Source organism: Lonchura striata, chromosome 1 (assembly GCF_050655825.1).
Source record: "Lonchura striata isolate lonStrDom1 chromosome 1, ASM5065582v1, whole genome shotgun sequence".
NCBI lineage: Eukaryota > Metazoa > Chordata > Aves > Passeriformes > Estrildidae > Lonchura > Lonchura striata.
The window spans coordinates 69,040,381-69,052,934 of record NC_140703.1 but is presented as its reverse complement, the minus strand read 5'-3'; the positions used below and the strand labels follow the sequence as shown (position 1 = coordinate 69,052,934).

The window sequence follows — 12,554 nt, the reverse complement described above, 5'->3', positions numbered from 1 at the left end:
AATATTTGGTGTCCCAGGCCCCTTTTTTTCTCCCATAACTTCAGTAACTGGATCCTAATAATCCTAGTGATCATTTTAGTCTTGTTGGACAGCATCCATGCTGTGGAGCTGCCTGGATTTATATATGCATTTCCTGAAAGTGTGCGCTCTGCTTCTGGACAGCACAGGGAATAGAATTTTCCTCAGAGCAGTAATAGGCAAAACCCTGAAACTGAAAGAGAATAGGAGGAAAAAAAATTATCACTGAATAGTTGAGGGAGAAATAAATATTTTTTAATAAAGTTCTGCCATTTGCTGAATTTTTAAATGAATGACTATAACGGTGAATGCTGTTGCACTTCTTCAATTGTCCAACTTGATTACATGGTTTTTCAAAAAGATTTTTGAAGTATCCAACTAGGCTTTCAGTATTTCTGCTGAGACTGTGTGCTGGGACAGTTAATAGAGGTCTTTCTTATGCCCTGAAAAATGAGAACACAGGTTACTCAAGTAAGTACTACTGCATAGCTAATAATGCTTCGGACAGAAGTTGCACTAAACCAGAAAAGTAACTTTTAGTAAGGATTCTGTTACACAGAGTATTTAGTTTTATGTGCTAATGTGTGTCTGTCTATTTAGATGGTTGTGAAAACTTTCATGGATATGGATCAGGACTCTGAAGAAGAAAAGGAGCTCTACCTAAATCTTGCTTTACATCTTGCTTCAGATTTTTTCCTCAAACATCCTGATAAGGATGTACGTTTGTTGGTAGCATGTTGTCTTGCTGATATTTTCAGAATTTATGCCCCTGAAGCTCCATACACTTCACCGGATAAACTGAAGGTAAATAAAATTAATCTCTTTCTGCACGTGATTTTTACACTCAGTGATTAATGTAATAATGACTGCTTTTTCCCTCCTTTCATTTCTGGTTCAGCCAAAACAGTTCAAAGTTTTCACTTTATTTTTGAATGTGATTGGTCAAGTCAATTGTCCATGACATAAAGGGCTAAACAATACATATTCAAATAACTTGAAGAGTTTTGGATTTGTATTGAAAATAATTATTTTATTGAACTGTTTTTGGGATTTGCAGGTTACTTTACTTTAGAAATATTGATTATTATAGCTTTTATCACAATCTCTTGCAAGATAGCTAATACGTTCACTTGGGAAAATACCCATGGATCTCCAATTAAACTACCAAGAGGCGGGTACTTGTATAGTTAGAGATAAAGGTTCTGTTGAAACAAATATAAAGTACTTTTGTACAGAGTTAAATGATATTTGATGTGACTTGGAAAATTCTGCAATTACAAACATCACTGATCCCACTAGATGGAGATGGTTGATAGAGAAATGTCAGGTTTGAAAAGGAAGTACAGATCTGACTAACTTGTTCCAGAAAGAAATAAATTTTATATTATTTAGTGGGTTCTTTTACTTTTTAAAGTAGAAATCTAACTTAGTTCCCAACTATCAAAATCGAACTGTTTCTCTAGCGCAGTCAGAATCTAGAGTGGTGAACTGAGTTTTGGGGTAAATTTACAAAAACCAGGTGAAAGTGACACTGAAAAATGCGTGCTTTTTTTGTTTCTGATTTAGTGTGTGGTCTTTTTTGTTTTTAGTTTGGTCTTTGTTTATTCCACAGTAGGATGGTTGTGGTGGATGATCTATCTATTATCACTTAAGAGAAAATCACTTAATTTCTCATCTAGTGGTTGCACCAGCAGTGCTTCCTAATTAGGGAAACAGGGCAGTTTCAACTGCCTTAGTACATCTTTTGTTAACAGACAAACTGGAGAGATATCTAGGGATTTTTCTTAGTTCTGTTTTCTTAATTCTGAATTAGTGTGTAATCAGAGGTACAACATCTGCTTCCTGTACTTATTGATTGCACCATGTTCAACTGGAGATAATACTAGCTTTCTCTACTGTCCTATATTTAAGTCTGGTTTTATTTCAGTTTTGAGCATATGTTTTCATTTGCTTGTTAGACTAAGAGCTTTAATTTCTTTTTCTGAGTTGGGCTACATTCCTCCTTAGAGTATTTAATCTCCCAAATGCTACTAAGCTTCAGATTTCTTAATGTATAATACTGGAAGGTTTACAGTCTTCCAATCTCATACCTTAAGTATCGGTATACTACAACCACTGCTTGGACAGAACTTGGAATGGATGAGGGACTTCCAGTGCTAGCATTGAGTTCTGTAATCTGTGTGGATTTCAGAATTCAGTTTCTGGATGCAGTTTTCTAAACACATTTTGAGAAATAAAGAAAAGCTAAACAGTAGGGACCTTTGCCTAGGGCTGCTTCGGTAGGTTTTTTGCAAACCCGTTTCCTCTGAAATCAGCTTTTGTGGTTGCAGGACAAGCTCTGATAGAAATGTCGAAGAGTTCCCTCCACTTTATGACAGAGGTAAGAGGAAGAATGCTTCCTCTTGGGTTATACCTTGGGACTATTTTTACCCAGTATTTAATATCAAATCCATACTGTAGCTGAGTCTATTCTTGTATGTTTAACACCAAAGTTAAAAATGGCAAAGGGAAGTGCTGAAAAGGCTTGATTTCTTGAGAGGACAAGACTTAAATCTTAAGTTTTTGCCCTTGCTTCAGACTCAGTGGATCTTTGTAACTTACACATTGTACAAGTGAGATGCTGAGGAAAGGGATAAGAATCTCAGGTTTCCGTCTTTCATGTGTATCATCAGTGTAAATCTTATATTCTTTGCTGATCACTGAAAAGAGCATTGATAACAGGGATGGAAAATGCCATGAGTAAAAGAAAAATAGAGCTAAAGTAGGTTTTGCTCTTCTGGGATCTCGAAACTTTGAACTTTGAGCCCTCCTCAGTCCACGTGAAGCCTAGAGCCCAAATTTAATATTTTGGTGGGAAGATAATCTAATAATTTGTATGTGTCCATTGAAAATTACTTGAACAGAAGGACTGTGTGCCTGTCTCTGCTGAAATGTAGATTTTAAAAAGGGTATATGGTAGCAGAACTTCAGATATGGTGAGAACCATGGCTCTGATGATTACTAAAGCCATTATGTAGTTGGCATCAAGACAGCAATCCCCAAAAAAATCCCTAAAGTTGAAGTGTGAGCACTTTTGTCTTTGAAATCTAGATTCTAATGTAGACTTGCTTTACACGGTCTCATGCTAAAACCTATTATCCAGTTGTGAAATTATTGCAATTTTTTGGCTGCAGCAAAAGTTTATTTTAGCCTGTATTTTGAATTTATAAATGCATGTTCAAGTAGTATGTTATGTGTGCTTAAAACAGGAAAAAATATTTGTCATATTATGTACTATGTACAATATGGTCATAGTACGTAAGATACTAAAAAATTAGTGAGTACTTCTGAGTTTAGTCTGTCTTGCTTTCTTTAAAAATTAAAAATAGTTTGTGAGTAAACGCTTACTTTTTCAAACCATGCTGTTAATTGAAGCATTCAGGTGTTGGACTTACTGTACATATATTCTATTCATTAATGTCTGTAGTTATATATGGCACAGTCATGAGAACTTTCTTTTGGGAAATTAGTAGGGTCTTTGAATCACATTAAGTAGGTAAATATTGCATACTGGCATGTAGGGTAAAAACTGAGATACTGGGTTAAATGAACTGATTGAGATTTACCTCTACAGGTAAAGTTTAACAGAAATAATTAACACAGAGCATGGGTTCTAAGATTAAGTAGTTTTTATGTTTGGCATTGGTCAGTCTGTCATATGCCCCCTTTCTTCTTCAGTACATTCTTACTCTTCCCTGAGACTCAGTTTGTATGTCTTCTAAACTTCACAGAACCTTCCAGTGCTTTCCATAAGACAGCTTTCATTTTGAGTGGGGACTGATGGCCTGCTAGTGTTCATACACTAATTTTTAAAGGAGGGATTCTTCAGATGAGCTTTTGCGTGGGAACAGAATGCTTTTGAGTGGTTGGAGACCATTAGATGTGTCTTTTGATTTAATTTTAGCTAAAGGGTCTAAGTTTTGTGCTCTATAAAGGATCTGAAGTGTGAACCAGACAGTGATCCTTAAATTAAATTAGATTAAAACCATATTCAAACATTATTGTAGCTGTAGCTCTGAGCATTGTGTTTGCTGTGCTGTTTTGCCAAGAGTTGGCGATATCACGTGTAACCTTGTTCTTGATTTTACCTAGATCCACAGTAAGTGCTCAGCTTAATGATTAAGGCTGGATTTTGTGGTTATAGTGTTGGAAAAAAAGAAACTATATTCTTGTCTTTTTTCTGTGTATTATTCTTGGGGGACTTAGGGGAATTGGTCATTTTGAAAGTGTTACAGAAATGCCTTATAACTATTTCTAGGATAGATTTTCAGGATTAACAGTTGGGCTCTATTCTATTATGGCAACTTTATACCTTTTGGAATTTATTTGATTTACACCTGAGTTATTAGATGAAACATAGATGTAGTTGAGGCTGTGAAGAGTGTTTCTGGTGATACTTATTTCTAAATATTGTGATTTAATATAATTGTATCAGATTAATATAGTTGTAGTTGTGAATTTCCAGCTGTTAATTATCTGAATATAAAAAAAAATTAAAATATACCTTCCTGTATATTTCTGTTTAGTTCCTAATTGACTGTTTGTTCCTTGTAAAATGCTTCAATTTACTCTGTGTGAGACTTTTTCTGAAGGAGTCTTCTGTTGGTGAAAGTTGATAGAGGAAGCAGAAAGAACTTGGTTTATTAGTTTTTGCAAGAGATGTTATCTGTGTCAGTATTTTGATGACCGAGAAATGCGCAAACAATATAGGGTGAACATTTAGGAAAGATGTAGTTGCCTACTGCTATTTTCCCCGTTTTTTGAAACTGATTGTAATATGAAGTAAAAATATTAAATTCATTGTCCTGCTGAATAATAATCCCTTGACTTCTGCAGCCAGACAGTTGCAGCTGTGTTTGTCAAGTTGAATGCTTTTCTTTGGAAAATGTTACTTTCTCAACCCTTTAAAGAAATATGAAATATTTTAAAATTACTCCTTGACATTTTCCATAATGTTTTTGTAGATGATCTTCTTTTGATAGTGAAATAATGTCTGTTATTGCTGCATATTTTGAAGTGACTAAATAATGCAAGTAACTTTAAAAGGTAATTATTTAATTTTGAAGATTTAATTGCAGTTGATTGAATAACTAGCGCTTCTTTCTTTTCAGGATATATTTATGTTCATAACAAGGCAACTTAAAGGTTTAGAAGATACAAAAAGCCCCCAGTTTAATCGATACTTTTATTTGCTTGAGGTAAGTTTCATAACTCATTTCATAATAATTGTTAAACATAATCTTTCAATTTAATCTTGTGTTAACTACTCTTTTATTTTTTCTTGTTCCAACACAGAACATTGCTTGGGTCAAGTCTTATAACATATGTTTTGAATTAGAAGACAGCAATGAGATTTTTACACAGCTGTATAGAACACTATTTTCAGTAATAAAGTAAGTATTTTCACCTCAAATTTCACAGTATATTGTTGCATGATTGAGGTCAGAGTTCTAACTTTTAGCATTGAGTTTTGTAATTCATTTTAACTAAAGGTAGCAGAACTGTCAGTTTTTTCTGTTTTAATGAATCAAGACAGTGCACATCATCTTTTTTTCCTAAGAAACTTAGATTTCTCATTTACAATTACAATTTTGTAAATTGTAATTTACAAAATAAATTGCATTTATTTTATTCTATTCTTGAAATTGAATGGTGTAATATGCAATTCTAAGGAATTTGGAGGATTATGGCTGTGAAAACATGAGTCAGAAAGTAGTGGACACGGGAAGGTACTGCTAGAGGTAGTCTAGTCTTTTCCCTTTGCTCAAACCAGGTCAGCTTGAGCAGATTGCCCAGAACTGTAGCCAGTTAGGTTTTGGGCATCTCCAAGGATGGAAAGGCTGTGCCATCTTTCGGCAGCCTTCTAGTGCTCAATCACCCTTTTATTTAAAAGGTTTATTTTGTCTGAATGGTATGTCTGGTATTTCACCCTGTGCCCTCTGCATCTTGTTCTGTGACTGGAAGCCACTGAGTGTGTGGTGTCAAGACAGTCTTGCCCTGTCTTCTTTACTCCCAACATCAGGTATTTAAACTTGTCAGTTCTTTCCTAAGCCATCTCTTCTCAAGGCTAAAAAAAAGATTTCAGCTCTCTGTCCCTCCTTCCATGAGAGCAGCTCTAGACCCTTAATCATCTTTGTGAACCTTTGCTGGACTGAATCCAGGATGTGTATGTCCCTTTTGTGCTGGGAAGCCCAGAACTGGACACAGCACTCCAGAGGAAGTCTCTCCAGTGCTGGACAGAGCAGAGCGGTGCTCTAATACACTGTCTTTTCATTGTAGGGACAGATACAGTCTTACTGCAGTAGTGAATGAGGAGAACATGAAATTTAAGAATGACGATAACACGCAATCAAAGAATCAAAGTATTTTGATTTCTAAGAAAACTTGTGATTTGCTGATTTTATTCCTTGTTGTTTGCCATCACCACAGGCAGTACTAGGAACAGAAGTTTTACTTTATATTGATATTACTCTAAGAATTCTTGTTTTTAATTTCAGCAATGGTCATAACCAAAAAGTACACATGCACATGGTTGATCTAATGAGCTCTATCATTTGTGAGGGAGATACTGTGTCACAGGAACTCTTGGATACAGTGTTAGTTAATCTAGTGCCAGCACATAAGGTAAGACTTAGTGGCTTATGTTTTGTTTTGTTCTACAGTTTTTTTTTGTAATCATGATTTCTTGGATGTATGTGTTCAGATATGTAGCTCTAATTGAGATAATGGCTGTAACAAATGTTTTTGTATTATCTGGATTTCTTTTAGCAAACAAGTAATTTTAATAGACAGAAAATATAGTCTAGTTTCATTACTCTGATATACTTTCCATAAGCGAGGGATCAGTGGTCACAGTAATCTAAAAGGCTGAATGTCATATGAATTTAAACAGAATTTTCTAATGTCCCATCAATGCTGGTAGAATGGAATAGAGAAGTGACAAACATCCTTTGGAAAGTTTTTCATTCATGTAATCCTGTATCAACAGTTCAAACTAAGGTGCTACCCTGAGTGGGATGGAAAAAGTAATTACGACTGCTGATTTGTAATTGGCTCTGTTGTATTTCAGAAATGTTGGCTTTATGGTGTTCTGTTTCTGATGCAGCCATAGAATAAAAACTGTGTGCAGAAATGGTGGTTCAGGAGGAGCCCAAGGAATGGTTGTCTTACCTTAGTGAACAATGTCATATTTTTAAAAAAGTCTCCTATAGATGAACTAAAGGAAAAACTTCAGAACTGTGCATGTGTTGTGGTACTTAAATGTTTAAAAATCACGGAAGTCTGACTCCTTAGTTCAGGAATCTGTGTCCTACTGAAATCTCACGGGCTACTCACTTGTAAGTTGTGCATGACAACAAAAGACTGTGGGGATTTATCTGGGAAATATATCTTTAGCTGTATTTAGGACAATTCTAGTAGCTTTTTTTTTTAATGTGTTCAGGAAGGTGTTAACTGCTGTAGTTTCTAAAAAGTGTAAGGTTAAGTGGTTATTAACAGAGCGATGCTTTGGAATGCCTACTAGTGTGCCATTACTACTAGCCATTAATTCAATGAATAAATAACACATAAATTATTTTCTATTGACAATGAAAGACTAAATGCTTAGTATAGGTTAGTAATTTTTTTTCCACCACAGCAAATGTTTTAGCTGTGTCCTTCAAGGAGTTTGTACTTGTATACCAGGACTAGACTGAAATTTATGTAGCTAAAGTCCAGATTTATGAAGTAAAGCTTTGGAATACAAAAAACAAAAGCAAGGATATGCAAAATACTTAAGTTTTTTTTCCTCAGTTAAGAAGCTGTCTTATTAAGAATCTATTGTTTCCTTGCATCATCTGTGTTCCAATTGATTGGACTATACTGTTTTTATGTTTCATGTTTAATAAACTGACTTTGAGTTGAAGAATTAATAGCACTAAAACAATTTTGTTTTGTAGTGGACTTAAAATTACTGACTGAGTATTTTAATAAGGGAAATATATTTGAGGTTTGCATTTTCTGCTGCTTTTCTTTCAATCTAAGTCTTTCTATGGCTAGGATGTTTATTTATAGCCTGCTTTTTAACTGAAGTAGATACATAATGTCAGACTGTATTCTGAATGTGTTTACCTTTATTTTTTTCCATACTAATGGAAAGGAGCTTCTAATATTTTTCTGTTTCATCTCAAAGTCTTCACATAGTGAATTTTTATTTAAAATTATTTAAAATTTGCATCCTATAACTGGTTTCTTTGGCTGCTGATGTCAAGCTGGATAAGTATAATAAATTCAGAGTTGAGAATTTTTCCACTCTTCCATTGAACACAACTAGAAGGAGATAAAGGATAAGGTCCACCGTAAAAAAGAACTGTGTCTTGGCTGACCTCACTGTTCAGCTGTGTGGGCTGTGGAAAGGGAAAGTTGAATGATAAGACTGGTCACCAAAAATGGCATAAGGGCAGACATTGTTTTAATGATCTGTAGGGAATCCCCAGATTTCCTAGGGACCAAAAAAATATCTTTGACAGAGTGGAAGGAACATAGATCTGCTACTAGCTCAGTTTGAAGATTATCAGATTGAGAGATTGTTGAAGATAAGACAATTGTATCTATAGAAATTGACACAGGCAAGTGATGTATTTTTAATATGCCCAAAAGGAAGGTTGTGTACGAGAGTGAATTTTTAGTGGCTTTGTGAACTGAATGGCTGCATCATAGAAAATAGTTGTATTGGTAAAACAAGATTGAGCTCCTCAAATCTCAGCCTGTATAATTTATCTAACCTGTGGGTCCGTAAGTATGTGTTGGGAACACATGCATGTGTTGGAACTTAGGAGGTTCATCCGGTGGCTGAAATTCAACATTAGACAGCTTTATGCAAAAATTACATTAATATTTTTAAGAGCTATAGTAATTACTTGAGCAGTTTACAAAAGGTTCATAGTCCTGAGTGGTAAGTATAAAAAGCAGTGGTGCTCACAGGATGGCTACAAAATGTCAGATATAAAGAGTATATACTGGGCACATGATATATTAGCAACGTCTGTATACCATAATTAGTAGTCACTGAAGTGGCAACTCTGAACTGCTCTATCTCCATGAAGTTTGTCATCCATCTCATTTGGTCAGGATAAAAGCCATACTAATGTAAATCTGAATGAAAGTACCAATATCAGAAGAGAGGCATGCTGAAGTGTGCACAGGCTTGCTTGACTAGTACAGCTGTCAGATAAGCCAGTAAAATGGCAAACTTAACTTGTGTGACTGTGTGTTAACTCTTTGATTTTGATGTTGAATTATTCTTTCATTTTGTAGTTTCTCTTCTTTTCTATCAACTCCACTAAAATTCTTTTGAATTTAAGTGACCTAAACCCAGATAAGCCTAAAAGCAAGGGAAGAGACAGTTAGTATGAAAAGGCAAGAAAAATTAATAGTGTTAATTTCCCCTTTAATGATCTTTTTGTATTATAGTGCTTTTATGGCAGACCTACAAACAATTTTGTGTTTGTGCAGTGTGTTAGAAGGCAAATTGTACTTGATTTCCTTGGGTGTTTGCCAACGTTCCATTTTCAACCTCAAGATCATTACAGGGAATCCTACATTGCACATCCCACGTGCTTTGCATGCCTATGTTTTAGAAAAAGTGATATTGACAATTAAAATTCTTAACTGTCTCTATTAGGAATCTGCTTATTATTTAGTGTTATCTTGGCAACACCTCAGCTAAGCTTTTTCTTTGTCAGCTGTCCTTAATCTGTTTACCTTCCCAAGGAGAACAAGAGAATCTCTTGAAACTGTTCTGTCAGGCGCTCTTGGATACTAATTTGGCTGCTCTGCCATTGATAATAACTGAAGATGCTTTTTAAATTCAAAGTAAATAATATGTAAAAAATAAGCTTTTCAGGATTATTTGCACTAGATGCAGACTTAGCATTTGATTTCCTCTCAAAACTACAAAATAAAGGCTGGATTGATGCTAGTTTTAGTCATCTCCTTGTAAATAAAATATAAGGCACTTGCCTTTTTTTTTCTTTTTCTTTTAAGGGGTGGGTAAAAATTATTTCACTCTCATATATTTTTTGATCTGTGTTAAATTGGTTATTAAGAGGTAACTGGAAAAAAAGTAATTGAGAAAAAGTCAGTTGAATTGGCTGTATGAATTTCCATCACTTCTGACCCCCTTGCACAAGAACAAATAATTTTGACTCTGTGGCATACTCTGCTGGAGAATATTGTCTGTGTAAGTGCAAAAATGTGTGTGCCATACTGTCAGAGAGGCTAACACTGCTTCTTCTGTCAAAAAATACAACTTTGTCATTCTAGAGAAAAGCAGGTATGAAAAATGCGCTGACAAAACTGTTATTGTTTTCCCAAAGTATAAAAACCTTGAAATACCAGCAAGAAATGCCTAAAGATCATGGCAGAAATTGAGACAAAGGAGAGACCTTGTGGTTGACCAAGATAGCCTCTATTCAGATATTATTGGTGGAGGTCTCCCAAGGTTTTAAAAAATGTAAATGTTCTCCACTGTTTATTAACATTATTTTCTGAAATAAAACTGGAAGTTTTTGGGGGAAAAGTCTGGTTCAGATGTTAAATGTAAGCTCAGTTTTCTTGCAGAATATTTGTGTTCTGCCTTCTAAAGGGTGGTTCTTTGGTTTCTGCTTATCAATCAGTATTTATTTTGTTTTTCTCCTTCAAGGTGTAGTACTTGCTAATGATTATTTTAAACAGTGTTACCAACAGATGGGTTTGTTCCTACCCTGTTCTGGACTCTAAAAACCTTAGGCCTACTGGATGCTTACATGCTGCTAAAGGCATCCTGATTAAGATTGTCCCCATCACGAGGGCTTTCTTAAATCATTAAAAGACCTTGAAATACACGTCAATTGTCTTTCCAAACAGGTTGTACAGATAATAATGCTAGTAGAGCTTATCTAAAAGCAGAGAAGAAATTTGTCAAATTAGATGTTATCCTTTTATAATTTCTCCTTAAGGAGAAGGAAGTTTAGGATATTTTTGTGTCTGTTGAATTAATCAGAAGGTTTGGTTCTGTAAAAGGTCTTTGAACCTACTTGGTAAAAGCTGGGCTGCTCTTGTTTTCCTTTAACCTTAGGCAGTGCCACTTCTGCTTGTTTCTGCTTATTTTCCCCTGAAACTGGAAAACGAGGAGAAAACTCATGTTCTTTTAAGACTTCTTTGATATTGTTATTTTCAGAAAGTGGGGCCTCTGGACATTTGGGGGTCATGACTATTGGCACTATTAAATCAAGTACACGAGGCATGAAAAAATAGCTAGCTTTCCTTAGCCACTTGTGCTCTGGACTATTTTTCCTCTTAAGAGATTTTTTTAGATAGATGTTTGCATTACACTTACTTCTTACTCAGGGTTGCAAATAGCCACTTGTAGCATTTATCTTGGAAAGCATTAAGCTTTGAAGTGAACTGCTGTGCAAAAGATAAAAGCTGAAACTGTAATTAATGTGAATCAGAAGAGATCTGCCTGTTGGAACTCTCCTGTGCTAGGTCTGCTGTTTAGACTTGTTTTATACTAAACCAGATCTTGCTCATGATCCACAGTTCCCTCTTATCTAGGTGAAAGTGGTTTTCTTTGTGTTGCTGGAGGTGAACTGTGAAGTCAAGAATGATCAGAACAAGAATTGCAAGTGGCATACGTTGCTTGTTATAGTAATTTGTACTTTTTATTTCCTGAACCATTACAATTTTGAATAACAGAAAACAAATTATTCCAGTGGAAATACCTCTTTTGTAAACTTTGACCATAAAGAACAATCCAGCATGCAGTGTTTTCTCTTTCCTGGGACATGGAACAACTGTACGGTTTTGTAATAAGATGAAAGTATTCTATATATTAAAGTATTTTTCCAGAATTGGAATTTTTAGTCACCTTCTCTATATTGGTGACTAAAACAGACACTTCAGGCATAAGTCTTTGTAGTGTTTCAAGTTCAGTCACCTGACTTAATTCTATCAGTAGGCAAGTTAAAGACTGTGTGTTAACTGCAGTGAGTGTCACGAGGGCTGAGCTGCATTTTCCTCTGAAAATTTTTGAAAAATAATTGTGATACAAAAATTGGAGAAAGGATGTAACAACTAGAGCGTGGAGAATCTGTGCAGAGAAAGGGAGAAAACAATGATAGAGCAATAATCCATTTAGACAAATGAAAGGATAGGAATTTTGAAGAGGGGTTATGTTTTTTAAATATCTTCTATTAGTTTAGTTTTTATTTTCCCATAAACTGAAATTCTAGGGTTTTTTCCCTTTGCAGTCTTAGACAGCAGACTGAGTAACTTTGCATGGCGTGATGGAGAGACTGTGGTGGTGATTCACAGTGGCTGCTTGATGCAAGAGCAGAATTGCATTTTCTGTACTTCGGTCTCATTTCTGTGGTAACTCTAAATGCCTTTGTGTTGCTTTGTACCACTTTACTGGTTTTCGGAGAAGCTGATAAGGAGGAGCAGTAAAATGAGGGCACTGAGTTCACTGAGCATCAGTT

The 12,554-nt window shown here is 35.2% G+C and overlaps 1 protein-coding gene across 8 annotated transcripts in view; it reads left to right on the top strand.

Moving 5' to 3' along the window:
* The window catches only part of PDS5B (PDS5 cohesin associated factor B), a 99,083-nt gene that overhangs the window by 22,824 nt on the left and 63,705 nt on the right, over nucleotides 1–12,554 (top strand). For 7 of the 8 annotated variants that reach the window (XM_021541936.4, XM_085579380.1, XM_021541934.4 and 4 more), the window contains exons 3-6: nucleotides 619–822; nucleotides 5,169–5,255; nucleotides 5,353–5,450; nucleotides 6,555–6,681. In XM_021541936.4, coding sequence (XP_021397611.1) covers nucleotides 619–822; nucleotides 5,169–5,255; nucleotides 5,353–5,450; nucleotides 6,555–6,681 — 516 coding nt within the window. Of the gene's footprint in view, nucleotides 1–618; nucleotides 823–2,348; nucleotides 2,399–5,168; nucleotides 5,256–5,352; nucleotides 5,451–6,554; nucleotides 6,682–12,554 lie in introns of those variants that run through there. The other variant, XM_085579391.1, reaches the window with a different exon arrangement.